Source organism: Microplitis demolitor, chromosome 4 (assembly GCF_026212275.2).
Source record: "Microplitis demolitor isolate Queensland-Clemson2020A chromosome 4, iyMicDemo2.1a, whole genome shotgun sequence".
Classification (NCBI taxonomy): domain Eukaryota; kingdom Metazoa; phylum Arthropoda; class Insecta; order Hymenoptera; family Braconidae; genus Microplitis; species Microplitis demolitor.
In genome coordinates, this window is record NC_068548.1 from 15,497,471 (window position 1) to 15,525,265 (window position 27,795).

A 27,795-nucleotide genomic window follows, 5' to 3' on the forward strand; every position below is an offset into this window, starting at 1 on the left:
TTCATATCACTTGCATAAAAAAACTACTAAAAAAATATTATTCAGCAAGAACAATAAGCGCCGTAGTATTAAATATTATTATAGTTATTTTTGACAATAAAATAAAATGAAATGAAAATCGTTGAGAGGAAATAACAAAAAGATTAAGTGTGCACACGGCACCAATAGATCTATATAACAATAAGAGGAGGAGCCAGGTATACTCCTCCTCTTACTCTATTTCTAAGTGGGAGATACTTATGTGCTGCTATTTTAACTCATAAACATAATTGCTGTAAATGCGTGGACGATTTTCGCACGAAACAGAAAAGTATACAATTTGGATATAAATTAAGGCTTATTAACACGACAAATAAAATAAAATATATTTTATTTCAATGTGATATATTAAACAATTAAGGAATATAACAATACACTGTAAATTTATCTTATCACTAAAATAGTTATTCCACTCTGCAACAATCCACTGACGCACCAAATTCAACATTGCAATTAAAATATGCAGATGAAAGCGTTAAATGCCTGATAAGATTATTAGCCGATGGTCGGACAAATTAAACTGAAAAATTGGCACTTGATATTTTCAATAAATTTGGTAAACTGTACGAAATAAGACTACTATAATGTCGTGTAAATTGTATGAAAAATCGATGAAAAATAGGAGCAAAAGAGATAGAACGAGGGTCAGTGCAAGACGCGACCCACCCGGTACTGCAGTCTGGCATCACCGAACCTTCACTTATATCGTGCCTCGGCTAATAACAACCAGTAATGTGATATGATTAGCTTAGTTGAGTTCAGTTTAGTTCATATTCGTTCAATTTAGTGGTTCACCAGTAAAATCACATCCAGTTAAAGCCATTTATGCCAGTTAAGTTGCTGACTTATTGTATTCTCTTCCCGTATATATCGTACAGAACTGCCCGGAGTAACCGATCAACCTGATTTTTTCTTATGCGTACATGCACGATATTAGTTGTTAAGCCTTATAGGATGTGTACTAAAATTCACGATGGCCTCATGATAAAATTAAATATCATTGAATAAATGTGCTTTTGAAATGGATCACTGTTAGCTTAATTAAAAGTTATCAAATTAATACGTACATCCATAGATAAATACGAAGAGAATGGGGGTAGTTTGATTGGACCAATTCGAGGCAATTCCTGACGATTACTTGCTTTCATTGAGGCGGTCTTCAATCAAGTGCTCGACATCAGTAGCAGGCTGTCCGTCGTCCACACGAGATGGTTTCTTACCATGATCACCATTGCTTGTTACTCTCGAGAAATCAAATTATATGAATCACACCTGTCTAATAGCAATCAAACATCAGCGTAACTTACATTGACTGAGGTTTGATAAGTAACATGGAAAAGCAAGTGTTGGAAATGCAACGAAACCGAATGACCATAGAAAAAAATGGGTTATTGTAAGAGAAAAATAAACATAAGGCTAAGAAAAAATCTCGCTCGTTTAATGCTAGCTACGGTAGGCAGGATCATACCCGTATATCTTTTGATATCGCTAGCCTCTCGTGCTTTAGACTCATCTTTACAAGCTATCCCCATTGGCCAATCATTCATCGGACATCGTGGGCGGCGCCACAAACCGTCCTTTAAATATAAACGTGTGTGAGTGTTGTATCATTAGCTCAGTTCTCTTAGTTCGGACGACTGACCGTTCTGCAAGCTTGACAAGCTCATCAGTCGTTCACCAAGGTCTATCACAACTAGTTCATTTCGTTAACACTGCTTAAAATTAATCGAAATTGATCATAACTAACAATAATTGATCGCAATTGGTTGAGATTTTATTACCGCGTCGACCTGAAACGTATCTACCGAATAATCGTAATTGAGTATTCTTGTATTATTACATAACAGTATCGAATAATGAATCATTTTTATCGAATAATAGCAACGTAGTTATTTTATTTATGCATACAGTTTAAGTGGAGTTTTACTTTTACGGACTTTGTTAATTATACCAACTAGTTCATTTTCATGGATTATTTGTGAAGTTGTGAAGCATTGAAAAAGTATTCTGATAATTATTTTGGCGTAAATAAACAAACTGAGTTTTAAAAATTTGTTATTTGACAAAATTATGGAAGGTGGTCCTTTTGATGATCAACTATTTTCTGACTTTGGAGGTCGTACTGGTACAGGCGTACACAGCATTCAAGTGATGTTAGGATTACACGGAGCAGCCCATACTTCAGATCTAATACCACCGGGTGGCCATTTACACAAGCTTGACTCGTCCGGCGGTTCACCAACTCATCATCAAAATTCCCATCATCTGCAACAGCAACAACAGCAGCAGCAACAACAACAGCAACAACAACAACAGCAACAACAACAGCAACAAAAAGAGCTCAAAGAACTTGAACTTTCAGGAATTTATTCACCGTTAACACAAACTCAAGACGTCACCACTTCAACTGCATCTTCGCCTACATCTACTTCTACAGCTCTGCAACAAAATCTTCATATAAACAATTCGCTTAAACGGAAACCCGACGATTCCATCAATTCAATGACACACGGTGAGAAAAGAAAATTTATTTTGCTTCTTCGAGTTAATTTATTGTTGTTTTTTAACAATATTGACGTTAATATTACTTTTAGTTACGAGTGAATCTCAACCTCCTAAGAAAGATTCGAAAAAAAAAACGGACAATAATGGGATTAAAAAAAAGAAAACAAGGTATATTTTAGTCTACGATATTTAATATATTTTTTTGATTCACTTAATGAACAATGAAATGAGAAAAATGTTTTTTCTAGAACGACTTTCACTGCGTATCAATTAGAAGAATTGGAACGGGCTTTTGAACGCGCTCCTTATCCAGATGTATTTGCTAGAGAAGAGCTTGCACTCAAGCTCGCTCTTTCAGAATCACGAGTCCAAGTATGGTTCCAAAATCGCCGCGCTAAATGGCGCAAAAGAGAGCCACCTCGCAAAACTGCAGGGTATATGACTGCTGGTTCAGCAAGTCCTGGACTGACAGGTTCATTTCCATCATTAAACAATAGCCTTAACCCTTTTGCTTCAAGTACAAACGTTGCAACTGCGACACCACCAGACGCCTGGGCGTACTCTCCAGCTTATGATCTTACACCTCATCTCAATCTTCTTAGTCCTTCAAATTCACCGTATACGAGTTCTTTCGCTGGTCCAAGTAATAATGGATCTGCATATTCTTATGCAACGATGCTACCACAGCACGACACATCTCTGTTTTCTGCCCCTTCAAACAACACAATGCGTGTTCATCAAGATTACATGAACACAACGAACAATAGTCCACCACCAGCTTTAATTAGAGCTGATTATCAGAGTATAGTGGCAGCGCATTCACCTCAACATTCAAATCATCTCGGTTCTACTGGAAATGTTAATTCCATGTCGGAAGATGAGCACCAGCAAAATAAACAACTTGAATATGTAACCGGTCTAAGTCCACCTGATAAATATCACCATGATCAATCGGACTACACATCCCACCATCATCAACAGCAATCTCAAGAAGCTTCTCATCAAAAGCAAGAATACGGTATGCCTTCATCACCACCTTCTACTCGTCAAACTATAAAAGATCAAGTTCTTGTTAAAAGTGAACCTTCTGGTCAACAGAGTTACGTGCAACTTCCGTCTTTTTTGAATTAACTCGGACCCTCAGGTTCCGAGTTAGATATAATCCTTCAACGCAATAAAGTGCTCTTCTTATAACTACTCACGTTAATGTGGATATTTAAATTTTTACGTGCCTTGTTATTCTTAATATTTCATTACTGTATATGCCTTAGAGTCTAAGCCCTCAAGTGCATTGACACAATTTTCTTCTTGCAATATATCGATGAAAAATATATTTTTGTTGGTGGTTAGGTAAAATTTTGTTACCCAAACATGGAGTCTGACTTCTTAGGAATTAGTGGTGGTATTGAGGGCTTATTAATATTGGAGAATTATGACTGTTAATAATTACTGCTATAATTTCATTAAAATTTACTCATTAATGGATGTTAATATATAATATCATTTTACTTTACGTTATATAAATAAATAAAATAAAATAAGTACTTTAAGATTTTATTTTCTTTGTATCAATAAACTGAAAATTATTTACATTATCTATTGTATCGTTACATTGAAACTTTTTCCATTTTTTAATATCAAAATGTGTTAATTCCTGAGCTTTTCGTGATTTTTTTTCAGTTTTTTGCCACACTCCATCTCCACTGAAATGATAATTCTTTTCAATTTCATACTCACACAGAGCCAACATTTGAGATGCCGAGTAACGATCTAATGGATCAAGTTTATTATTTATTTCAGTTACTTTCATCAATGATCGGTGAATTATTTCTCTACAACAGTAATCGATAAGATTATTATAGAATAAACCTAAATTACATGAATTAATAACTATTCCTGGTTAAGAAAAGTGATTAGAAAAAATTTTTAAAAAATTTGGATGTTTTTAGATCTTTTAGAATTCTTAATAAAAATTGAAAAGTATTTGAAATGGTTAAAAATTTTTTTAGTGATTGAAAACTGTTCTAATTGAGTACTTTTGAATCGTTCTAAATTCTGAATTTCTTCAGGTATCAAAATTTCATTATTATTTAACGATAAGAAAAAATTTGGTAGTATTAAAAAACGTTAATGATTTGAAGTCGTTCCAGATCTTGATAAAATGAAAAGCAGCTAATACTTAGTGATTGAAAAGTATTTGGAAGTAAGGTACCGGCGGGTAATAAGGCCTAGCTAAGGGAGATTTTGAATAAAATCGAAAATATTGCATTTAATTATCGAAATCATTAATATTTATTTCAAAACATTACCCATAAAATGTAATGAAGTAAAGGTAATTTTTACTATAAACAAACAAAAAATTATACTTTTACAAAAAGTATACGAATAGGCCTTATTTTACTACGGTAGGGTAATAAGGCCCGCGGGTCAAACAAACTGGAATAGTTTAACTACACAGAAAAAAAGGATATCTTGGCGTAAGAAATTTTTTCTTGCCGCAAGAGTATTTTTTGCAATTTTTAATGAAAACCAAAATTTTCTTGGTTCAAGAATAATATTTTCTTAAATTTAATCATCTTAGCATAAGATTTTTTTTTATTTAACCGATATAATATATCCTTCTCACTGTAAGAAATATTTTCTTACAGTGAGAAAAATAAATTTTTTGCCCCGATATATAATCAATTGTCCGAAAAGTAAAATATTCTTTTTTGAAGAATAATTTCTTTTGAATCGAGATGATTTGTGACTCGAGTCAAGAATTAAAAGTACTCGACTCAATGGTAAGAAATATCTTGGCTTAAGTATTTGTTATGTTGCGGCAAGTGAATGTAGACGTTTGAACCAACAGCAACTGTGCTCACGGCTCAACGCAAAAATTCTCTTGGGAAAGCTAACTGTACTATACTAAACTGGCGGTAGTTTAGACTCTACATTGTACAGTGTGATAACTGGATATGGGTAAAGTGAATGACTGTGCAGGAAATGGTCGGGTAGCATAACTGGTAAAGCTCTCGCGTGATACTGAATCGGTCTGGGTTCGATTCCTACCATGAGTAAACAATTTATTTTTCTTAATTGTTCATAAGCCATTTAATCGAGAGAGTTTATTCCTTATCTCTCTACTGCTGTATTGTGATGTTTTGAATATACACTTACACTTTCCTGCTTGACAACATTTAATATTTATATTAGGTTAGATTTACTGAAAAATATAGGTCGATATATTTTTTGAAGTAGAGTCATGTATTTTCTTGAATCGAGACTACGTTTTTTTTAAGTCAAGAAAAAAAATCATCAATGGGAGAATTTTATGTCTTCCGTAAAGTAAATATTTGTATGATTCAAGAAAAGTTATTTTAAGTTAAGATTATAATTTATTTAAATCAAAATTAAAATTTTCTCATTCCAATAGACCGTTGTCTTGAGTCGATAATGTAGTTTTCTCAAACTGAGAGTAAATGTTCTTCTGCCACGCAAAAAAAAGTTCTTGGTTTGAGATGTTGATATACATTGTGAGATTGTGACAATTTACTATACTCACCAACCAGGACAGAAAAGTATCTTGTTTTGATAGTTTTTTTTACTTGGTTAGAAACAAAATAAATTTGACTTAAAATATAGTATATTACACACCTAGGGAAGTAAAGTAAGAAATGTCTCAGATTACATGTAATTGTTGGCCGAGGCGAAGCCGAGGTCAACAAACATGTGATCTGAGGCTTTCTTATTTACTTCCCGAGGAGTGTATACTATTTTTCGCGTCGACGGAGGCGGAAAACGGCAACTTCGTTTTGCACAGCGGGACGAAAGTTGACGCTTTCCGCCCGGAGGCGAGAAAAATATTCTTAAACCAAGATTATTTAACTTGAATTAAAATTTAACTATTCTTGATACAATATTTTTATAATATTAGTCGAAGAAAATTTTCTCGGATTAAAAAACCCAATTACTCAGCCCAAGAATAAAAAATGAAGGCAAAAATTATCTTGGGCCAAATCAACCTTTTTTTCTGTGTATACTTAATAAAATTGGTATTAGAGATAAATCATCACTTAAATTTAGCAACAATACTTTTTAAGAGTCAGAAAACTAGATCGTTTTTTATCATTTCTTTTGCCGTACGACAGCATATGACGAATGATGAAATATAGAAGACAGAGAACGTGGTATCGGGACTCTATAAATTTGCCGTAACATCTCTATGCAAGACCCTTCTACTAGAGTAGCCTTGAGCGGAGGCGGTTATTTTAAATATCATTTCTGTCACTGAGGCCTTATTACCTGCGGGTACCTTATTCAAAAAAATTTAGTAATTTTGAATTTCTTTAAATATCTCTATGAATAAAATTTGCAGTATTATTTAGCTACTAAAAAAATTTGAAAGTATTTGAAAATTGTAATGTTTTAGTTTTTTTTAATCTCCATATAAAATGGAATTCAATTATTTTTTAGTGATTAAAAAGTACTTGCGAGTATTTAAAAAATTTTGTATTTTCGAATCGTTCTAAGTCTTTCAACAATTAGAAAATTCGACTATTTAGTGAATAAAAACTATTGTGAAGTATTTAGAAAATTGAATAATTTAACTCCCAAATTATTGAGTGACGAGTGATTTAGAACTTTTCAAAAGAATTTAATGCTTAAAAATTAAGAGTGCAGTTTATGGAAGAATGAAAAAGTATAAAAAAAATATTTTTCTTAATCTTTCCGAATCGCTTTTCTTAATCAGGGATCGATCTTATAATTGTTACCGAGGATAAAAAATTAAGGTCATATTATTAATAATATCAATGTCATCGAATAAGCTTTCAAGAAATTTCAATGAATCATGAATCGTTAAAAAGTCAATATGTTTCCAATGAGGATGTTTACTAAAATTGTTTTTGATTGTAGAAACATCTACTCGTGAATAGTTGAACAGTGACCAAATTAATTCGTTACTTCTTTTATTTGTCTTCTCAGTTTTGAAAACTCTAAAAAATAAAAATTTTCAAAATATTACATTTCTTATACTTAATATATAACGGTAATTACACTTAGTCTTAAAAAATAAAAAATATACACTGAAAAAATTTGCGGAGTGAATGACTTTTTATTTACTCACTTCCTTTTCAGAATGAATTTTTCTTCGAATGGGAGTTTCGTAAAATATTAATTATAAAAAAAATTACTATTACATAGTGAACTTAGGTCTTTGATATTTTGACATTTATATTGAGTATGAAATTAATAATGAGCTTCTTTTCTATATATTCAAGAGAAATGATTTTTAAAAATTATAAGCAGCTGATAATAAAACTTTTTATAAAAAGTTGCGAAAAAATAATATAATTCCACTGAGTCACAAACTGCCATATGACACATCAACTATACCACCCGTATGAAAATAACATATATGGTCAAAATATATGTAAAAGTATATGATAAATATCTGTGGCTACACACTACAGAAAATATATGTAGCCAATTTAACTATATTTTCTGATATATTTTTTTTTTTATTTAAAAAAATATAATATGTATCATATACGAGTCCGTATACATTTAGCATATATAACAATATATATGTCAATCATATAAAAAAAAAATATTTTCATCATACACTCATGCCATAAATTAAAGGAACAGAAAAATTTTATGAATTTTTTAGTAATTTTTGTAAGGCTGTATAACTTCGTGAAAAAAAATTGTATCGAAAAATAAAAAAAAAAACATTTTCTAGCTTGAAATCTCTAATTTCGACGTATTTTCATCAAATTTTTTTTGACCTTCAACCATTGCGCAAACATGAGAAATACCACCAGACAAAAATTTTCAAAATTTTTCTTTTCTTTGAGAGTCCACGGCTGCAAAACGAAATACACTGCTTTAGTTTAGATTTTATTTAACTTTTGAATATTTCCTCGGATATTTTTATATACGATTTTACCGATCTTTATTCTATAGAATCACAAAAATTAACTTATCGTATGTCTTAAATCTACCGTGTTTTAACTGTAACCACAATATCGCTGAGGCCCCACTCATTGCTGAATTAATGGGAAAAGACATGCGCATTTGTAGACGAGTACTGTAAGCGACTGAAAGGTTAAGGAAGTTCCCCCGTGTGATGGGTTCAAAAAATCGATTTTTAATTTTCTGGATAAATTGATTCCTCAACATGAGTAGAAAATGCTGGTAAAGTGTTTTTTTTTTAATTCTGTCGTTATAAAAATACAACAGTTAGAAGATTTAATATAGTGGAAACCTAAAACATGCAAACCTTCTCAATAAGACAATTTATAGATAAATTGAGTAAAATATAGATAGCCCGAACTGGGAATCGAACCAAGACCATGTCAGTATCGCGCCGAGTGCTCTACCAGTTGAGCTATCCGGCACTATACTATATTCCGTTCAATTTGATCTATAACTTATTGAGCCACACCGTCCATCGTACGGTATTAACACCAATTTAATATAGTGGAAACCTAAAACATGCAAACCTTCTCAATTCTCAAGAAGAAGCAGATATTCGGAACGCTGATGAATTGAGTGGTAGAAGGCTGGTCCTATTGTGGTGACTAAAAAAAGCCAGAATTCGAGCAAGAGTAGAGCGATCCATTTTGACAGACTTCCGAAAAGAAGAGAAACGATTACTTTATGGACCAGGCATTGCATATTAATGGTAAGTTAAGATTTTCATAGTTTTATAGTTTAACCAAGCCTGAAACTTTAAACACGTTTTTCTCAAAACTGTGTTTTCAAACTTTCCTCCATCATATCCTCAAAACGTTTACACCAATTAACTTGAAATTTATAGGATAGACCCAGTACATGTAGACTCACGGAGTGAACAAGAATCATCCTAGAATTCTGAGTATTTTTATTTTTTTCTTAACGAAAAAATAAAAAAAAAATTTGGGCATCGGTTAGTCCTGCGGGCCAGCCCCGAAACTTTCCGCTGTTTTTGAGCTCAAAAACATTGTTTTGAATACATTTTCAAGCTCTTCGAGTTCGAAAATACTTTTGTATGCCATTGTTTTCGAAAAAAATCGTTTTTTACCATTTTTTCTCCAACGATATTTCTCGAACGAATTGACCAATTGAGACGGTTAAGGTGGCAATCGACGCGTTTTGTTGAGTTCTAAAGTTGATCAGACTTTGGAATTGGTTTACTTAATCGTTCTTGAGATATTTAAAAAAAAAATTTTTTTTTGCATTCTTTCGACAACGGTCTCTCTTGAACGAATCAACCGATTTTGATGGTTGAGGTGGCATTCGACGCGGCTTTCAAAGTTTTAGAGCTGATTAGATTTTAGAATCAATCCATCAAGCACATTACAAGTTATCTAAAAACGACGTTTTTGAACAAATTTTATTTTTAGAATATCTCCGAACGCACTGTACTGATCAATTTTAATTTTTTGCAGCTTTTAGATATTGACAAGCCGCGTTGAATGTCACTTCAACTATCAAAATCGGTATTCGTTCAAAAGTTACAGATATTTACATACGTACGTGCGTATACACATACATGCATACATACATACACTCGGACATCATCTTAAAATTAGTCAGCATAGCTTCCTAGAACCTCAAAACGTCAAGATCTGATAAGAATCCGATTTTCGAAAATCGAACCGAAACCAATAACTTTCCGAATTTTTGATTTTCTTCGTGGGAAGTTAAAGAGTCATGAAATTTGAAACTTTTTTATTAAGTCTGCCGAAAATCAAATTTTCAATATTTGCAAATGATTCTAATTTACTTGATGCATTTAGGCTTACAGATTATAACACGTCGATTTTTTTTTTATTTATTTATTTTTTTTTTTTCAGATAAGCCGATGAGCCGAAATCGTGGCGGAAGTAAGCGTACTTTGTTCCGAGGCGGGTGGCTTCAGAGTGGTACAACTCATGTTGTAATGAAGATTTTCTCACCTCCGGGCGGAAAGCGTCAACTTTCGTCCCGCTGTGCAAAACGAAGTTGCCGTTTTCCGCCTCCGTCGACGCGAAAAATAGTATACACACCACGGGAAGTAAATAAGAAAGCCTCAGATCACATGTTTGTTGACCTCGGCTTCGCCTCGGCCAACAATTACATGTAATCTGAGACATTTCTTACTTTACTTCCGTAGATGTGTAAGATACTATTTTAGTTAAAATTTGTTATACATACTCTTGAAATATTAATAAATAAACGATAAAAAACTCGAAGTTCTATCTTTTCACTGGTTGTCACAAAAAATTCCCAAAAAAGGCTTTAAGGTAGTACTATCGATTTTCGAATTGACGTTCAGAATTTAATGAAACTAGGCATATTGGTATATTATGATAAGATAATAAACCAGTTAAATTTTTATAAGTCTACAGAGAACTGAAAAAAAGATACCAATATTAAACAATATTTGACTTTACTATTGATTCTTATGAGGAATCACCGAGTTTAATTTATTTTACAAAAAGTGACGTTCAAACTTCGATGAAAGTGGTATCAGCGGAAAAAAAAAAATGTTTAGAACATTTTGGTTAATCAGAATTCGAGCTTTAGAGCTTGTGATAAGAGTAATTAGTAAATAAGAAAAATATGCCATGTTACTTACATGTGGCAACGCCGCCAAAAAGGTTATGACAAGTTCGAAATTCGAACACATCAAATGTAGTATGTGGAAGTATTAGTGTTATACACATTTTTAGTACAAAACATACGACAAATTTTTTATTAATCCAGTTACATTATTAAATAAAACAACATGTTATTTTAATAAGCAAACATGTGAAACCAATAACTTATATATAATAGATGTTTGCGCAATAGATTTTTGCGCATAATCTCATATTTTAAATGGAACAGAGTTACTGTAAGCATACTTCTACCTCATTTGATTTTACGCGGCGTTGCCAAATATAAATACTACGGAAGTAAAATTACACAAAGCACTACCTTAAGAACAGGCCATCACGCGGGGAAACCCCCTTAAGGTAGTTCCAGCGTAGTACACTATAGTCAGAGTATTTACTATAAACAAAATTTAGAAGCCTTGGCACACAGACGTTCACACATACAATTACATATTGTTCGTTACAGTGATCTGACAACGTTGCTCTGAGTGTGTATGTATTTTTGTTTATGGTCTCAGTATATACAAATAGTATTGCGCTTTCTAATAATAGTACCTATTATTTAATTAAATGATGCCCAAGCAATTACGGCAAAAATTGTCTTTTACAAAAGTATCATATTTATTTATTTATTTAATCGTTTTTTTATTTATAACTAATTTAAATAGTGATTTTAATATTTTAGTTACGCAGCTGAATTTTACTAAAGCCGTGAAAGATTTGAATTTCCAGCTTTTTATTCTACACTATTTCAGAGAGCGTTGCGCGAGGCGTTGCCAGATCACTACAATTTGTTAAGCGAACAGGTTGGAAATGGATCGAAAATTATTTTTTAAAATTATTATATCTTGATAACAAAACGGTGAGGTGCTACTTTTATTTTTTTAACTTATTCTAAAAACATTTTTCAACACTCTCCTACTTTTTTTTCCAATTTTGTCGAGAGAATTTTTTAATAAAATAAAAAATAGTTGGAGGGACCGAACATTTACAAACTTTAAATGGGACATGACCCTCAAAATTGCGAACTTTGTCTTCAAATATCTCTCGATCTAAACGGTCAAAAATTATGAAATTTTAGGAATTCATAAATAGAGCTATTCTAAACCTGTGAAAAAAATTTCAGCTGAATCTGTCGAAAAGTGGTTTCATGCTGGAACTACCTTATACGGAAAAAAAAATATTGCGCTTATCGCTCACCAACGGAGAGCGACAGTTGTATCGTGATTAGTACGAAATTGTTACTTAATTTTCACGATATATATATCAATATGAATGAAACACTAGATACTTATTATAATGATCCATCGGATTGTGAATGTACTTAAATGTATAGTGATCGTCAGTTAACGTATCCATATCATACCAAAACGGATCGTGATTATCGCGATCTACTTCTCAAGCGCCACCACTCATAACCAAATTATTAATTAAAAAATTTACATCAATTGCTTACGTATATTCTATTACTTGATTACATTTCTTGATATTAAATAATAATTTTTTATTGCACTTATTAGAATTATCAACATGAAATTATTAATTCCAACTAAAAACAAAATTGTAATGAAGTTAAAGTTAAAAATTCATCTATTTTAACCTCAAATTTTTTTATGGGCATTTGCCATTATTATAACAACGGATCGTTACTATAGCAAAACGATCTTATGATTTCGGGATCCGCCTGGATCGCGATAATCACGATCCGATAGACCAACACTTTCCGTATGCAAAGTATAACCAACCGAGGAGAGTGAATATCACGATACCGTTGAGTGATGAACACAATATTTTTTTTCCCGTGTAAGCAACTAAAACACTAAACGCTTTTAGTAATCAGAATAATTATTAATGGTGGTTTAATTAAAACTAGGCAGTGCTGCCAGAACGTGCGATATTTTTACCCCCTCCTGCCATTACACTCAATGCTATTTCACCTCAGGAGGGGGTAAAAATATCGCACGTTCTGGCAGCACTGAAACTAGGGCAGATATTATTTTTATGATTGTTTATGTTTAGAATTAAAATATACATGGGTTATTATCATAGTTAAAATTCAAATTGTTGTATCAATATATAACGTTATTTGATGTTTATTAACTACAATGATGAATGAAATATAAATTCTATGCTATACAATTGAATTCCAATAACTCGGACAGCTAGTCTACAGAAGAGCGAACATTTCCTGGAAATTCTGCCCTTCACTAGTGGGGAACATTGAGCAATTTGGAGCACTCGTGCATTTCTGGGAAGAACTTATAAATTTACACTCGGATCGTTCTTGTGTCACTAGACCTTTTGAAAAAGACTAAATTACGAACCTAACAGCACATGAGTTGATTAAATCCGATGCGTCTTAAAATTATAGAAGCTCAAACCAAAAAGTGATTAACTGGCCCCTCCCTACCCAATATTTAAGAATTTAGTACAAGAAATGATTAAATTTTTTATTTAATAACAAGCAGAGGACACAATGAAGAAACAGTTTTAAAGGAATTTAAAATTAAACAAGTAATTTAAGCCTCCAAATCTGACACGAGGGCAAAGAAGTTAAAAATATTATTTTAGATTATGACGATCTGTATTTCTAAGTAATAATTTAAACTTAAACTTAGTAACTTCATCCATTTTTACTAGGTTTTGATTGAAATTATCATTTTAAAACTATTAGTTTCTCTTTCAAACTATCGTTATACCTAGTTTATAAAAGAAATAGTAAATAGTCTTATAACGAGGTCCGGCTGTAATCTGGTGGCGTTGGGGTTCGAAACCAACACGTAAAAAAATGCTGAAGTTGAATTTACCACACCAAACTAGTAAAAATTGAACTACACTTTGTGGTCGTCGCATTGACAATTGTAGTAACATAAGTCACAGTGTGCATGATAGTGATATTTCTCTACTATAGGAGTTCTGCTTACTACTGTAATGTGGTAAAATTTTGTAGGCTTCACAACTACTCAATGTAGTACAAAATACTTATTTTGTGGTTTTTGGAACCACACATTTCTATATAAATTGGTATCTGTAACTATTTTTGGAGTATACAATACCAGATTACTTGTACAATCTACTCTAATGTGTGGTAAAATGATCGAAAGAAGAAAATAACAGCTCTACCTACAACTTTTTAACTTCCCGCTAAGAAAATCGATGATTTTCAAAAATTTCGGGAAGTTATTGATTTCACCCCGATTTTCGAAAATCGAGTTTTCATCAAATGTCGACGTTTTGAGGTCCTAGGAAGCTATTCTGACTATTTTCAGAATGATGTCCGAGTGTGTGTATGTATGTGTATGTGTGTGTGTGTATGTATGTAAACTCTTTGTAACTTTTGAACTAATGAATCGATTTGGATGGTTGAGGTGGCAATCGAAAGAGCTTGTTGGCCTTCAACTTTCCTGAAAATTTCAGATCATTTGATGGAATAGACTCGAAAATATTGGCGAATTTCGAAAAAAAAGAAAATTTTTTTTTTAGTTTTTTATTGATTTCTCAAAAACGACTTATACGATCGACTTCAAAATCTAATCAGCTCTAGTACTCAATAAAACGCGTCGATTGCCACCTCAAACATCAAAATCGGATAATTCGTTCGAGAGTTATCGCGGGAGAAAGAAATGGTGAAAAACGGTTTTTTCTAAATATTTTCGAAACGACTGACGCGATAGATTTCAAATTTTAATCAGCTCTAGAAATCAATAAAACGCGCCGATTGCCACGTCAACTATCAAAATCGATTGATTAGTTCAAAAGATATCGGCGTTGAAAAGTTAAAAAAATAACATTTTATGTTATTTGTTCCGGATAAATCAGAATATAACGTACTAAAATGTGCCTGATATCATACCAACTCATCTTTTTTATGGTTTTTTTCGATCATATAATGTCATCGAACTTGGTTTTTAGTTTAAATCATATTATCAACAAAAAAATCGATAAAACGTAGTTTTTAATATTTTTATCGGATATTTCATATTTTATTGTTTCTTACATGAGTCAAAATTTATTTAAATCTTGATTTTGATCTCCGACATTGATTTCTGCCTCAATACACTTATTTTACTGAACAAAATCAGGAACTAAATTTTAAAAACCGCTTCATTGATGATTTTCGATTCTTAAATTTTCAAACTTCAGCATAACAGGTAACTTGTTAGAGCTTGAAAAGATCATAAAAAAACAATTGCATGTGATAGCATTTTCGAGCTCGAAGAGCTCGAAAATATATCTACACTAATGTTTTCGAGCTCTTTGAGGTCGAAAACAGCGGGAAGTTTTGGGGCTGGCCCGCAGGGTCAACCGACAGACCGATTTTTTACTCCATTCTGTGGGTAAACCTCGACTCGTGACAGTGCATTTGATATTATAAATAATATAAAATATTACAAATAATAATATATACAATTAAGAATGAATGATACATTTGTTATAAATAAACGCAATTTTTTAAATCATTGCTTATTGAGTATTTGCTATTTATGGGAATTATAACTTTTAAAACGATGTTTTTTATATTTTCTATTAATAAAAATTAATACTTAATTGTTCAAAGTTTATGCTTATACAAGAATTCATAGATTATAAATATATTTTTAAAATTATCCTTATCAGGCATTGATAAAAAGTTGGCTTTTACAATTTGAGTCCTTATAATTCCAAGTTATTCATTAATAAATTCATTTTTATATTATTTTAATTTGATAAACTGTAAGTCCGAAGAATGTAAGATATATTTCATATTTTTATAACGTTTTCAATATCATAAAAACTAATGATCGTTAACTAACAGATATTTAATTAATACACGGAAAATAAATTGTAGTAATGGCATCAACAACTGGAGTTCCATTTACCACAGGCTGTAGTATGACATGTGATAATTCCAAATTGTGGTTAGATTTACTACAATATTGTAGTTAAGCGTCAACTATCGAAAAAAGTAAGATATACCACAGCATGCGGTATTTGTAACTCCAATTGTAGTTCAATTTACTCGATATGCGCTTACGAAAAATGAACGGTATATAACCTAAAATTTTTATAAATTATTTTTAAAAATCACTTATTGAGTTATTTGTATTACTAAACATGGTAATTATTTACAAATAGGGTCCACCCATGCTGGGTCATGTTAAATTTTTTTTGATCAAATTGATCAATTTTTTTTTAATTGTTCATTGTTTTATGTACTTTAAAAAAAAATACATCAATATTATCAAAAAAGATAAAATAGAAATTTTATCCAAAACATGAAAGCCAATTTTTTTTCCAACTTTTAAAGGCAAAAAAGCTATCGAAATCTTTAATTTTTTTCTCACGACATTTTTTATCATAAATGCGCCGTAAGAACAAGCGGAATAAAAAAAATTAAAAATTGTTAATTTTTGGGTTTTAAAAAAATCAGATGATATTACTAGTCAATGTAGTAGATGGAACTCCATTTGTAGTAAATTGAACTACACATTTTTTTACGCGTATAAACAGAAGCAAAAATTTAAACTTTCAGGTGCAGGTTTGGTGAAAAATCGTATATACACCACGGAGGAAAACACTACTGCCTTTGGCTCGGGTAGGCAATTATACACGCGGGTTAAAATGTCCTCCTTTCCTCCCTCGGTGTGTAATATACTATTTGTTGAATGGCTTAGGATTACTCGAAATTCCAGACTAATTTTCATCATGAAATTCTCTCTATGTATAGTATAATTTTCGTACAAAATTACTGTTAATGACAGGGCGCCAAGTAGATTTAAGAATAAGCATGGATAGATTTTTGGAATTTCAGAAGAATTAGAAAGATATTATGCGTCAATAATGTAATATTTTAATTTTAAAACTTACCTTTCAAACGTATGATTTGATTTTATTAGAGCACTAACAGTAATGTCTTTTACTTTCAAATAATGTAAATATGCTATTTTTTGCCTTATTTTGTTTCTCATTAAAAGAATTTGTAATATCTTGGGATGATTCATCAGAATCCTTAACTCCGGTGTATCTATTACGATCTTTAATCCAGATTCGAGATATTTTCTTTCTAATAATAAGACTTCATAACAATTTTCCAGTTGGATCTCTGAAAACTGATACTGCTCTAAAATTTGTTTAGCATTAAGAAGATCATCGTATTTGATTTGAAAAAGTATAGGTGCAGAATGATATAACTTTCGCATAGGAATTCCACAAACTGAGTCGATATTTTCCAAAATTTTTTTCATCTCAACTGGTGAACAGTTTTCCATATAATTATGATCTCTTATCTGTAATAGAAACATTATATAGAATAAAATTTTAAGAACTTCAAATTTTTGGTTCAAGTAATAATTTTTTGATGGAAGATGTTTTTAAAGTAATAAAAAAAAAATTTTTTTTAAAAATAAATTTCTACTTTAACATATCTGAAGTAAATGAATGTAGTCCTAAAAAATCACTTTAAAATTTGTTATTTTTGAAATAAAAAAAAAGTTTTTTTTTCAAGCTGAATAAATCGATATCTTGATTTAAAAATCGCACTATTCTCGAAACAAGTCGGTAGTGTCTTAAACGAAGAATTTTTTTTCTCTATCCGAGAATTTCAATTTTTTGGTTCATAGACTTATTTCTTGAATTAAAACAATTAAAAATTTTGAAACAAGAATCAAATTTTGAAGAAAAAATTTTTCTTGAATCAAGATAGTTTTTTATCAGTGTAATGAAGAAACGGTTCATCTTACAAAAAATATGCATAGGACCAATCTTTTAGGAAATATTATGCTCTACAAAATTGCTCATAACACTTATATTGCTACAATCCACTGTTCATGAGATACATGCATTTTAACATGCTACAGTAAAAAAGATTGTAAGCTTACTATGGTACTAATCTTTTTTATTGTAAAATGTTAAAATGCATGTATCTCATGAACAGTCCACTTCAGCAATATAAGTGTCATAAGCAATTTTGTAGAGCATAAAATTTCCTAAAAGATTGGTCCTCTGCATATTTTTTGTAAGATGAGCCGTTTCTTCACTATTAACAAAAATAATTAAAAAAAGTGAAAAATTGACTTTCGGAGCTGATACAATTGACATGGATCGCGTTAGACCTAAACCGTTTTATACACTTTTAAAAAGCAACAATTACTCTTCAAATAAGAAGTGGTTTCAAAACGATAGCTCAAAACCGGGCTAAGTGTTATAGTAATATAACAGAAAAGTTATTCGATTTCCATGCTTTTTAAATGGAAAAACTTTAATGCTTGAGAGGAAGTACTTTAAAATTAAGAACTGAAATTTTCAGGGAATTTTTCTCCCAACATAAATAACAAAATTTTATTGTCTCCACTAAAAAAAAAAAAAAAATAGGCTAGAACAAATCTTTCATATTCATACAGAGAAAAAAAGCCAACTTGAATCAACAAGAATTTACTTAACCTAAGAATATTAGTATAAATAATAAAAATTTTTTTGATTCAAGAATGTTTGTTTTTTAAATTGATATATTTGATTCAAGCAAACAATTGTTCGATGCATTTAAATTTTTGATTTGAGTATAATTTTTAACAATTAAAATAGTATATTGTGTGACAAGGTAGAAAACAAGACGATTTCAGACTAGGGTGAGGTTGGGTGCCCAAGCCGCAGGCGAGGGCTGACATCACCCGCAGTCTGAAATCGTGTTTTATCCTGAGTCACACACTATATTTTTCATGATTACCTGCATCGAAACTTCAAGATTCAGTGTCAGCAGCCAGTAAGAAACAAGTTAATTTCAAGCCGATGATGCGGAGAACTGTTAGAGAATGAGAAATATGTGATTTACAGCCATTTATTAAATAGTAAATAATACAAAAATATTATTTTCACTCATTTTTTAGTAATTTTATTTGGTTAATTGAAACTGTCACTCAAAAAATGAAATGAGTAAACTGAAGTGACAAGTAAACAAATGAGAGTAATAAGGCTGCAAATGAACATTAAATATAACTAGCACAGAGCAGAAACAATTGTGTTTCTTCCCAAGGGAAGAAACACGCATGTTTCTGCCCGCTGTGAAGGGATTTGTGAATTACGAATTCGCTAGCAGTTGTTTGCAGCATCAGCTTGAAATTAGCTTGTTTCGACGGACTGTAGAGACACTGAAACTTCAAGTTTCGATGCTGGTATCATGAAAAGAAATTTTTTTTGACCTAAGAAAGTTTTTTTCCGGTTCAATGAATTACTGTTTCAGACTAAGAAAATGATATCTTCCGCAAAGTAAATAATTTCTCGATCCTAATAATTTTTTTTTTCAATCAAATAAAAAATTTTGATTTGTCCTTGATCGATAGAATAGGAACCTTCTCAATAAAAAGTCTATAAATAAATTGAGATAAATATGGATAGCCCGAATCGGCCGGAAGGACAAACTTTGAAGAAATTTAATTTCTTGGTTCAAGATATCCTTTTTTCCTGTTTAGACAGAGCCTACAGATTATATAGTAATATAAATAAAAATTAGGGTGTCCGTTATTTACCAAATTGATTTTTTTTTAGCGACGCCCCCTAAATTTTTCGTTTATGGCCTAAAAAAAATTATCAAACCCATATAAGCCCTTAATATTTATATTAAATCGTGCCCCAAAAACATTACATTTCCCATTTAAATAGCATGGGGTTCCGGCGCGTTTTACATTTAATTTTTTTTCTCCTAAGCTAGTTAATCTACAGATATCAGAGATACATATTTTGGTAGAAAATTGAACACTCTACAAAAAAAGTCTCTTATGGTTTTCCGATAAATTTATTGATTTAAAAGTTATTCAAAGTTGAAGATAAACTTATAGTTAATTTTTTATTTTTTTACTTTGACCGCAAAGTTATCATTATTTCTTTAAAAGTGAATTGTTTGTTGCGAAAAATCTTTAATTTTAACTGTATTATAGAAAAAGTTACTATACGATCTAAATATCTGGATCAAAAATAAAAATTAATTCAGGCTCACTTCACCTTATTTTCTTTTGAAGTTATCGATTTGCTGACAATTTTTCGATAAGATCTTGACTTTTTCGACTTAAATTTAATTTCTATCAACTTTTGAACTTTTTTCGTTTTAGATTCAACTTATTTGTATTTTCTGGTTTTAGTTTGAACTTATTCGTCTTAACTTCAAACACGATAATCATTCACCTTACTTTTGATTTGCTAAACCAAGTCGAAAAAATGTTATTTATTCGCCTTTCTTTCGCCTTAGTATATAAAAATTATTTCACCTTAGTTTTGACTTTTTTGCCTTATCATTTGAGTCGAATAAGTCTATATCAAGTCCGTTTCAACTTGATTGCAACTTTTTCGTCTTAAATCGTGACTAAGTAAGCCAGTTAAGTCTAAACCAAGGCGAAAATTCAATTTATTTTTAATCTTCGTGAAAAAAGTCGAGTTTGTCTTGTGAAAAACGGCTCCAAATTTCGATTTGGTAAACTAAGTCTAAATCAAGTTTTATTTTTGACCCTGGTGGCATATGGTTTTCGATCTTCGTTCTTGACTAAAGTATTAATATATTTTTCAGTCAATTTGACAGCTCTTTCTGAAGTATCAATGACTATTTATAGGTGTTTAACAATTTTCAAATATAAATTTCCAAATTCCACCAAAGAATATTTAATGAAATAGAGTGTTGATGAATATGTAAAAAAATTTATTTAATCTGTCATATTTTTTCCGTTAAATTGAAAAATTTTGTAATTAACTCAACACGTCACTCATATTATTCGTTATTTATCTGAATTTTTGACGGTCATTTTTTCAATATCACAGTTAAAATTGAAGATTTTTCGCAATAAAAAATTTACTTTCACAAAAATAATGATAATTTTGCGTTTAAAGTAAAAAAATCAAAAATTAACTATAAGTTTATCTTTAACTTTGAATAACTTTTGAAGCAGTAAATTTATCGAAAAACCATAAGAGACCTTTTTTGTAGAGTGTTCAATTTCCTACAAAAATATGTATCTCTGATATCTGTAGATTAACTAGCTTAGGAGAAAAAAAATTAAATGTAAAACGCGCCGAAACCCCATGTTATTTAAATGGGATATGTAATGTCTTTGGGGCACGATTTAATATGAATATTAAGGGCTTATATGGATCTGATAATTTTTTTTAGGCCATAAACAAAAAATTGAGGGGGCGTCGCTAAAAAACAAATCAGTTTGGTATGAAAATTTGTTGGTTTACGATATTTTCAGAAGACTCTCCAAAAATCAGCTCGATAAAAAATTTTTAAGAGGTCGCTCATGAATTTTGAAATTATCAAAAGTGATCGAAATTTGGATTTTTTATTTTTAAATTTTTTCTTTCTCGTGGCAGCAATAGTTAATATTTGTGAAATCATGACTACGCTGAAAATATAAGCCCAAAATTTAAATATTTCCCTCGCAGTTTTGCGAATGCCGTAAAAATGCCGTAAATTTTCGGCATTTATGCACATGCCGTAAATTTACCGTAATAATTTGGTGTTAATATGGTTATATTGGCCAGTTTTTTTCCTGGAATTATGCCATATACTTACTGCACTTATGCTGTAGAGTTACCAGATTACTACAGTAATATTACTATAAAAATGCCGAACTTTTACCGAAAAAATGCTGTAAAAAAACTGTAAAAATGCCGAACTTTTACCAATAAAATGCTGTATAAAAACTATAATACGATAATGTTATAATAATAAAATCGTTGTTTTTGTGATAATAATACCGTCAGTATCCTGCAATTTCGCCAGATTTACGCTGATAAAATAGAAAATTGTAAAAAAATATGGTTTTATTTTTTGTTCGCTTCTGCATTCAAAATCATCGAAAATGTGCAAAATGTAATATTTTTTATTTTATTTTATTGGTTCACACAATTCTTACTCAAACAAAAACATGTAAGTGAAAATAACTATCTGTGAAAATTGATGTTTTCAATTTTCTTAAGTTTGTTTGTATCCATCTGAATACAATTAGTAAAATCTTTCAAGTAAGTGATTTGGCATAATGGCTACCAGATCAGACTTTGAACAAATAGGTCTCGGGATCGAGTCCACGAGTTAACGGGTGTTTTTATTATTTTTTTTTTTTTTCATGACAGTTGTTTAATATATAACTTTATAAGGTTCTATATAATTATATAAAATTATACATAACTGAATAAAATTTTATATAATTATATATACATTTTTTTACGGGTAGAACGGTTTGATGCTGCAAAAATGCCGAAAATATACTATAAATATGCTGTATAATTACTGTTTTAATTCTGTGAAAATACCGTATTTTTTCTGTTTTATTACCGTAAATATTAGGAATTTATTTCGTAAATTTTTGGTAATAATGCGGTAAAAAAACTGGCTAAAATAACTCGAGTAATACCATATTTATGCAGTATTTATACCGTATAATTCCGGTATTATTTCGGTACTTCGCAAACCGCGAGGGTTAAACCTCGGTCAAGAATTTTGAATGTTTTCGAGTGCTGTCTTTTAAACGTTTTCGAGCGACCCTTGAATATTAATAATAAAGCTTGTTGATTTTTTCAACATCAATTTGTATCACAATGAATGAAAATATAACCCGAGAAATGGAAATAATAAGTTATTTACATACTTTTTTATTTTTTAATTCAATTTTTAGGTTTTTTCGATTATTCAAAACTTACAAAATTTTATTGTTTAAGACTGTGCTGTATATTTTTGGTTATGCAAAAGTTATATTTTAGTAAAACGACAATAATTGAGTTATAAAAAAATTCAAAATCTAATTCAAAGTATTAGTCACATATTATCAGTTAATATTCAAAATTCTTGAGCGCCGTTTAAATATTTAAATTTTGAGCTGAAATTTTCAGCATCGTCATCAATTTACAAGTATAAATTGTTGCTGCCACGAGAAAAAAAAAATTTAGAAATTAAAAATTCGAATTTCAATCCTTTTGATATTTTCAAAATTCGTGAGCGACCTCTTGAAAATTTTTTATCGAGCTGATTTTTGGAGAGGCTTCTTAAAACATCGTAAACCAACAAATTTTCATAAGAGACTCGAAAAAAAAATAGTTGGTTTTTTTTTGGGCCACCATAATACATATATTTGTGATAGCGAAAATTATGCTCATCATTACCTGATCAATAGATAACCCAATGTCATTATGCAGAATATCGAAACATTGTTTCAAACTTGTAAAATTTTTTTTTATTAATTTTTTTCCAATTTTATTTAGTAACTTAAAATTTGAGGCTGGTATTTCTAATCTCCATTGAAGATAATGATGTAAACAATTACTTCGAAACTCGATTACTTCCATATTGTCACTTAAGGTTTTCAAAGGAGTAACTTCTGGTGGAGGTTGATGCAAATGCCTGTATAAATTTTTGGCAACATCTTCATTTTTTGGAATTCTGCTATACGATTTGAATGCCATCATATTTATATTTTGTAGTGTACTAAAGAAAAAATGAATATAATTAAATTGAATCAAAATTTATAATAGTATGAAAATTATTCCATCGCTAAGAATTTACTTGATTCCGTCAGATATTTCCTACAAAATAGCAACACCTACTTTATTTTAAGCTACACGGAGAAAAAAATTAAGTAAATTTTACTAAAAGATATGAGAATAATTATTAAATTTGGATAGTAATCTTGAAACGCTTATGATTTATATGAAATATTCATAAACAGATAAGCATATTTTACAAGTCGTTTAGTAATTTCTCATATATTGGCTATGGAAAATCTCCTATATTGCACATTCATTTTTAGTTATATTCACTAAATTTTGATATCCCGTTTAGTAAATTGTACTATATTAGAATGGAAAAAATAAAATTAAATTTTTAATAGCTTTTAACTTTTTATTATTATTGCTATCACTTTGATTATTATTGTTATTTATGTCATCTGTACTGGTGTTGGTGTCGATATTTGTTTTTTAAACAATCACTTGTTTCAACCGAGATTCGAATCCTGATCTCCCGCGCGCGATTCATTTCCTATGTCGGACGGCTCGATGTCTTCTTTGAATAAAGACTTCAGAACTTGTAATACATATTTGTATATGCTATCCCCACCAACTTTTGATTTTATCTATGCATAGTAGAATTTACTATACAGATAGTAAAAAACTATAATCGTGTTAACAAAAAATACATTGCGTATAGTAATTTTTAATATTTTGTATAGTAACAAATCCTATATTGTATTAGAAAATTAACTTTCTTAAATTTGTATTTATTAATAATACTTATAGTAAAATTTACTATACAAATAGTAAAAAATATAATCTCGTTAGCAAAAAATATATTACGCATCGTAATTTTTAATATCTAATTATGTAATAATTACTAACTAGTAAATGTTACTAAACGTTTAGTAATAATTACAATACAGAATGTATTTTTTCATATCTATTAGTAAATTTTACTACAATATTATAATTTTTACTATACTTTTTTCTCCGTGTCTTTTGATATTGGGCAGGCGATTTGATGTTTCTAGAAATTTATTACTAAAGTGAAACAATAATTTTTTAAAATAAGAATTAACAATTTCATTTCAATAAAAAATTACTTATATTTCGTATTCATGAAAACAATAAAAATGATTACTTGAATTTAATTTTTTTTCTCTGTATAAACTAAAACTCAAAATAATTTTCTTGTATGCTTACGTACCAAGGTTGCGAATTCTTAAATGAGAATATTTGCAAATAAAAATTAATTTTAATTCAGAAACATGAGATTAAATATTAAAAAATTAATTTTAATCCAGAGGCGTGGGATTCAAAATTTTAAAATTGATATTTAGTCCGGCACGAGAGATTCAAAATTGAACAATTAATTCAAAAGTACACACGTGGGATTAAAAATCGGAAAACTAATTTTTAATCAGCCAAGTAAAATAAAAAATTAAAAAGTTAGTTTTTAAATTGACACGTGGGTTTAAAATTTCAAAAATTAATTCTAGTTCAGAAACATGGGATTAAAAATTAAAAAATTACTTGTTAATTCAAACACGTGGGATCAAAAATTGGAAATTTCTTTTTAATTTAGATACGGTACGCAATTAGATAAGTAATCAAAACAAAAAATTTGACGGCACATAACAGGAAAGAATAGTGTTTTATTTTACCAAGTTTAAATATTTTTAAACTTACTCTTGATCGTCAGATATAATAGGATTTGAAATAAAAAAATCATTCATAGTTAAGACATTTAAGAATTAAATTTTTTGAATAATTTTCAGTGTAAACGGAGAATTTAAAATTAAAACAACACTAATCCGGTGTTCGGAATTTAAAATATTTAATTAATTTTTGATACGAAAATAGAAAATTAAAAAAAGGAATGTAATTTTTTAATCCCCTTTAGCTATGGCTAATTAAAATTTTTTATTTACTCTTCAATTATTAAATATGGAATTTGAGATTAGAAATAAATTTTTTAATCTGATTCTCTGATTTGCAATTGCTCATTTAATGTTTTATTTTAAAAAGTAGATTTAAAAACTAAACTATTCCATTTTAACGCTCCTTTACGAATTAAAAATTTGAAATTTAATTTTTAATTCGAAAATGTAGGATTAAATATTAAAAAATTATTTTGAATTCAAAGATATTGAATTAAAAATTATAAAATAATTTTTAATTTGTTGTTTTTCGATCATGAAATATAAAAAAATATTTGATTGAAGCACTAATGCAATTATAAATTTAATGCGCTATTTGCAACCCTGTTACGTGCTAGTCATTTTAACATGGAATAATTTTGGTATTCGTAAATTTAGATTACATACCTCGTCAACATTAGAGTATCAATGAATTTAGCACCCATTTCCTCCAATATAATTATTTTATTTTTTAATTCTTCTTCAGTCAGTTCTAAAAATCTGCAGTTAGTTCGTTCCACACGTTGAAAATCAACATTATGATACTATCTTGAATAAATCGGGCATGTTATTAACAACGATATAATTAATATAAAAAAAAAAAAACAATAACTACAGTACTTACCCTACATACTAAACAATTTCTTATGATTTTTTCTATTGGTATTTCAAAGATGTTAGTATTCTTATTTAGAAGAGATGTAGCTTGATCACTACCCAAGCTCATATTGTCAATGATTAGTTGCTTATAAGTTTTAAATTTTTGACTTCTTGTAGTAATCGGTTGCTTCCATGCTATCGTTGAATTTAATCTAATAGCTAACCAACAATAATTTTGTTTATTTATAAAAGATACAATTCTATTAATTTTCATCAGCATTATTATCTATTTTAAAAACATTCGAAGACTACTTATTTTTAAAGTTAATTATGCATGAATAGTTTTACAATATAAGCAAATATTTATACTATTGTAGAAGTCCATCGTCACATTCTTACAAATAGAAGTAAATACCTCACGTGTACTGACAATATAAACATACCACGGTCGGTATAGTCGTACGAATAGGCATTATCCCAGAGTGGGGGTAATTTTTAAATTGAAGCCGCGTGACAGCGTTAGTGAAAATTTTTTAAAATAAAAAACTCCGAAAATGAAAATTTTTATTTTCACAAAATGATCTACGGATATGGAATAAAATTATGATACTGCAGTTCACCATGATACTGAATTTAGCTGACGTCTAATAATTTTCTAATTTTTTTAAAAACGATAAATTACAAAAAAAAAAAATTGGTCTATCAGTTGACCCTGCGGACCAGCCTCAAAGTTTCTCACTGTTTTCGAGATCCATGAGCTCGAAAAATTGTTGTGAATACATTTTCGAGCTCTTCGAGCTCGAAAATACTTTTTTATGCCTTTGTTTTCGAAAAACAACGTTTTTTACCATTTTTTCTCAAACGATATCTCTCCAGACAGCATTCAAGTCGAAATGACTGCTCTACGACGTCTTTTTGAAGGAGTCATCAATAAGTCTTATGATAACTTCTTAAAAGTGTCATTTTTAAGAACTCTTAATTAAGAGTTCTTGAAGACTCCATAAATAAGACGTCAGTTTTTTTATGTCTAAATGTATTCATTTTTAAACTTCTTTATGAAGTCAAAATTGGAAGATCTTTAAAGACGTCATGGTAAATTCATAATGAAGTCTTATTTGCGAAGTCAGAAAAAATAACTCTTTGAGAACTCTTTTACAAGACGTCTTACTGAGTCCGCTAGGTGGCTCATTCGACATCTTGAGAACTTCTTAAAAACTTCTTTAAAATGTTGATGAGACGTCCAAATCATAAATAGATACTCATTCAGAACTCATCAAGACGTCATTTTGCTATCTGGGATCTTAAATGAATTGACCGATTTTGATGGTTGAGGCAGAAATCGACGTATTTTATTGAGTTTCAGAGCTGATTAAATTTTGAAAGCGTTTGATTTAGTCGTTTTAAAGATATTCGCGAAAAACTGATTCTTAACATTTCTTTCTCCGATATCTCTCGAACGAATAAGCCGATTGTGATGTTCGAGGTGGCGGTCGGCGCATCTCATTATGTTCTAGAGTTGATTAGATTTTGAAGTTGATCGATCGAGTTGTTTTTGAGAAATTAAAAGAAAAATAAAAAAAAAAAACATTTTTGTTTTCGTAATTCTTAATTATAACAGTAGGTACTTATGCATAGCTTGCTCAAGATCTGCTCAAATC

The 27,795-nt window shown here is 30.0% G+C and overlaps 2 protein-coding genes across 4 annotated transcripts; one reads left to right on the forward strand and one right to left on the reverse strand.

Moving 5' to 3' along the window:
* Window positions 1-1,611: 1,611 nt before the first annotated feature.
* On the forward strand, window positions 1,612-4,101 carry LOC106693046 (AF4/FMR2 family member lilli-like). Its single transcript, XM_008551892.3, has 3 exons — window positions 1,612-2,551; window positions 2,634-2,712; window positions 2,793-4,101. Exons 1-3 carry the CDS (start codon window positions 2,110-2,112, stop codon window positions 3,673-3,675), a joined length of 1,404 nt encoding a protein of 467 aa, XP_008550114.1. The 5' UTR covers window positions 1,612-2,109; the 3' UTR covers window positions 3,676-4,101.
* On the reverse strand, window positions 3,908-26,554 carry LOC103573039 (transcription termination factor 5, mitochondrial). Of its 3 annotated transcripts, XM_014441513.1 has the most exons (7): window positions 26,163-26,554; window positions 25,946-26,082; window positions 23,271-23,592; window positions 16,998-17,416; window positions 7,299-7,520; window positions 4,090-4,376; window positions 3,908-3,996 (listed from the first exon to the last, which is right to left on the reverse strand). In XM_014441513.1, the coding sequence occupies exons 1-6, from the start codon at window positions 26,415-26,417 to the stop codon at window positions 4,091-4,093; spliced, it is 1,641 nt and encodes a 546-aa protein (XP_014296999.1). In that variant the 5' UTR covers window positions 26,418-26,554; the 3' UTR covers window positions 3,908-3,996; window position 4,090. The 3 variants fall into 3 exon arrangements, with proteins under 3 accessions (XP_014296999.1, XP_053594150.1, XP_014297000.1); XM_053738175.1 differs by lacking the exon at window positions 3,908-3,996 and having other exon boundaries at window positions 4,082-4,376; XM_014441514.2 differs by lacking the exon at window positions 3,908-3,996 and having other exon boundaries at window positions 4,082-4,376; window positions 25,946-26,086.
* Between the last annotated feature and the right edge of the window lie 1,241 nt (window positions 26,555-27,795).

Excerpts from the sequence above, each read along its gene's own strand:
- LOC106693046 (XM_008551892.3), top strand. The coding sequence starts at position 2,110 with ATGGAAGGTGGTCCTTTTGATGATCAACTATTTTCTGACTTTGGAGGT. Across the intron at positions 2,552-2,633 it reads CATCAATTCAATGACACACG|TTACGAGTGAATCTCAACCT; the intron begins GTGAGAAAAGAA and ends TATTACTTTTAG. Across the intron at positions 2,713-2,792 it reads ATTAAAAAAAAGAAAACAAG|AACGACTTTCACTGCGTATC; the intron begins GTATATTTTAGT and ends TGTTTTTTCTAG.
- LOC103573039 (XM_014441513.1), bottom strand. The coding sequence starts at position 26,417 with ATGCTGATGAAAATTAATAGAATTGTATCTTTTATAAATAAACAAAAT. Across the intron at positions 23,593-25,945 it reads GATACTCTAATGTTGACGAG|TACACTACAAAATATAAATA; the intron begins GTATGTAATCTA and ends TTTTTTCTTTAG. Across the intron at positions 7,521-16,997 it reads TCAAATCATACGTTTGAAAG|AGTTTTCAAAACTGAGAAGA; the intron begins GTAAGTTTTAAA and ends TTTATTTTTTAG.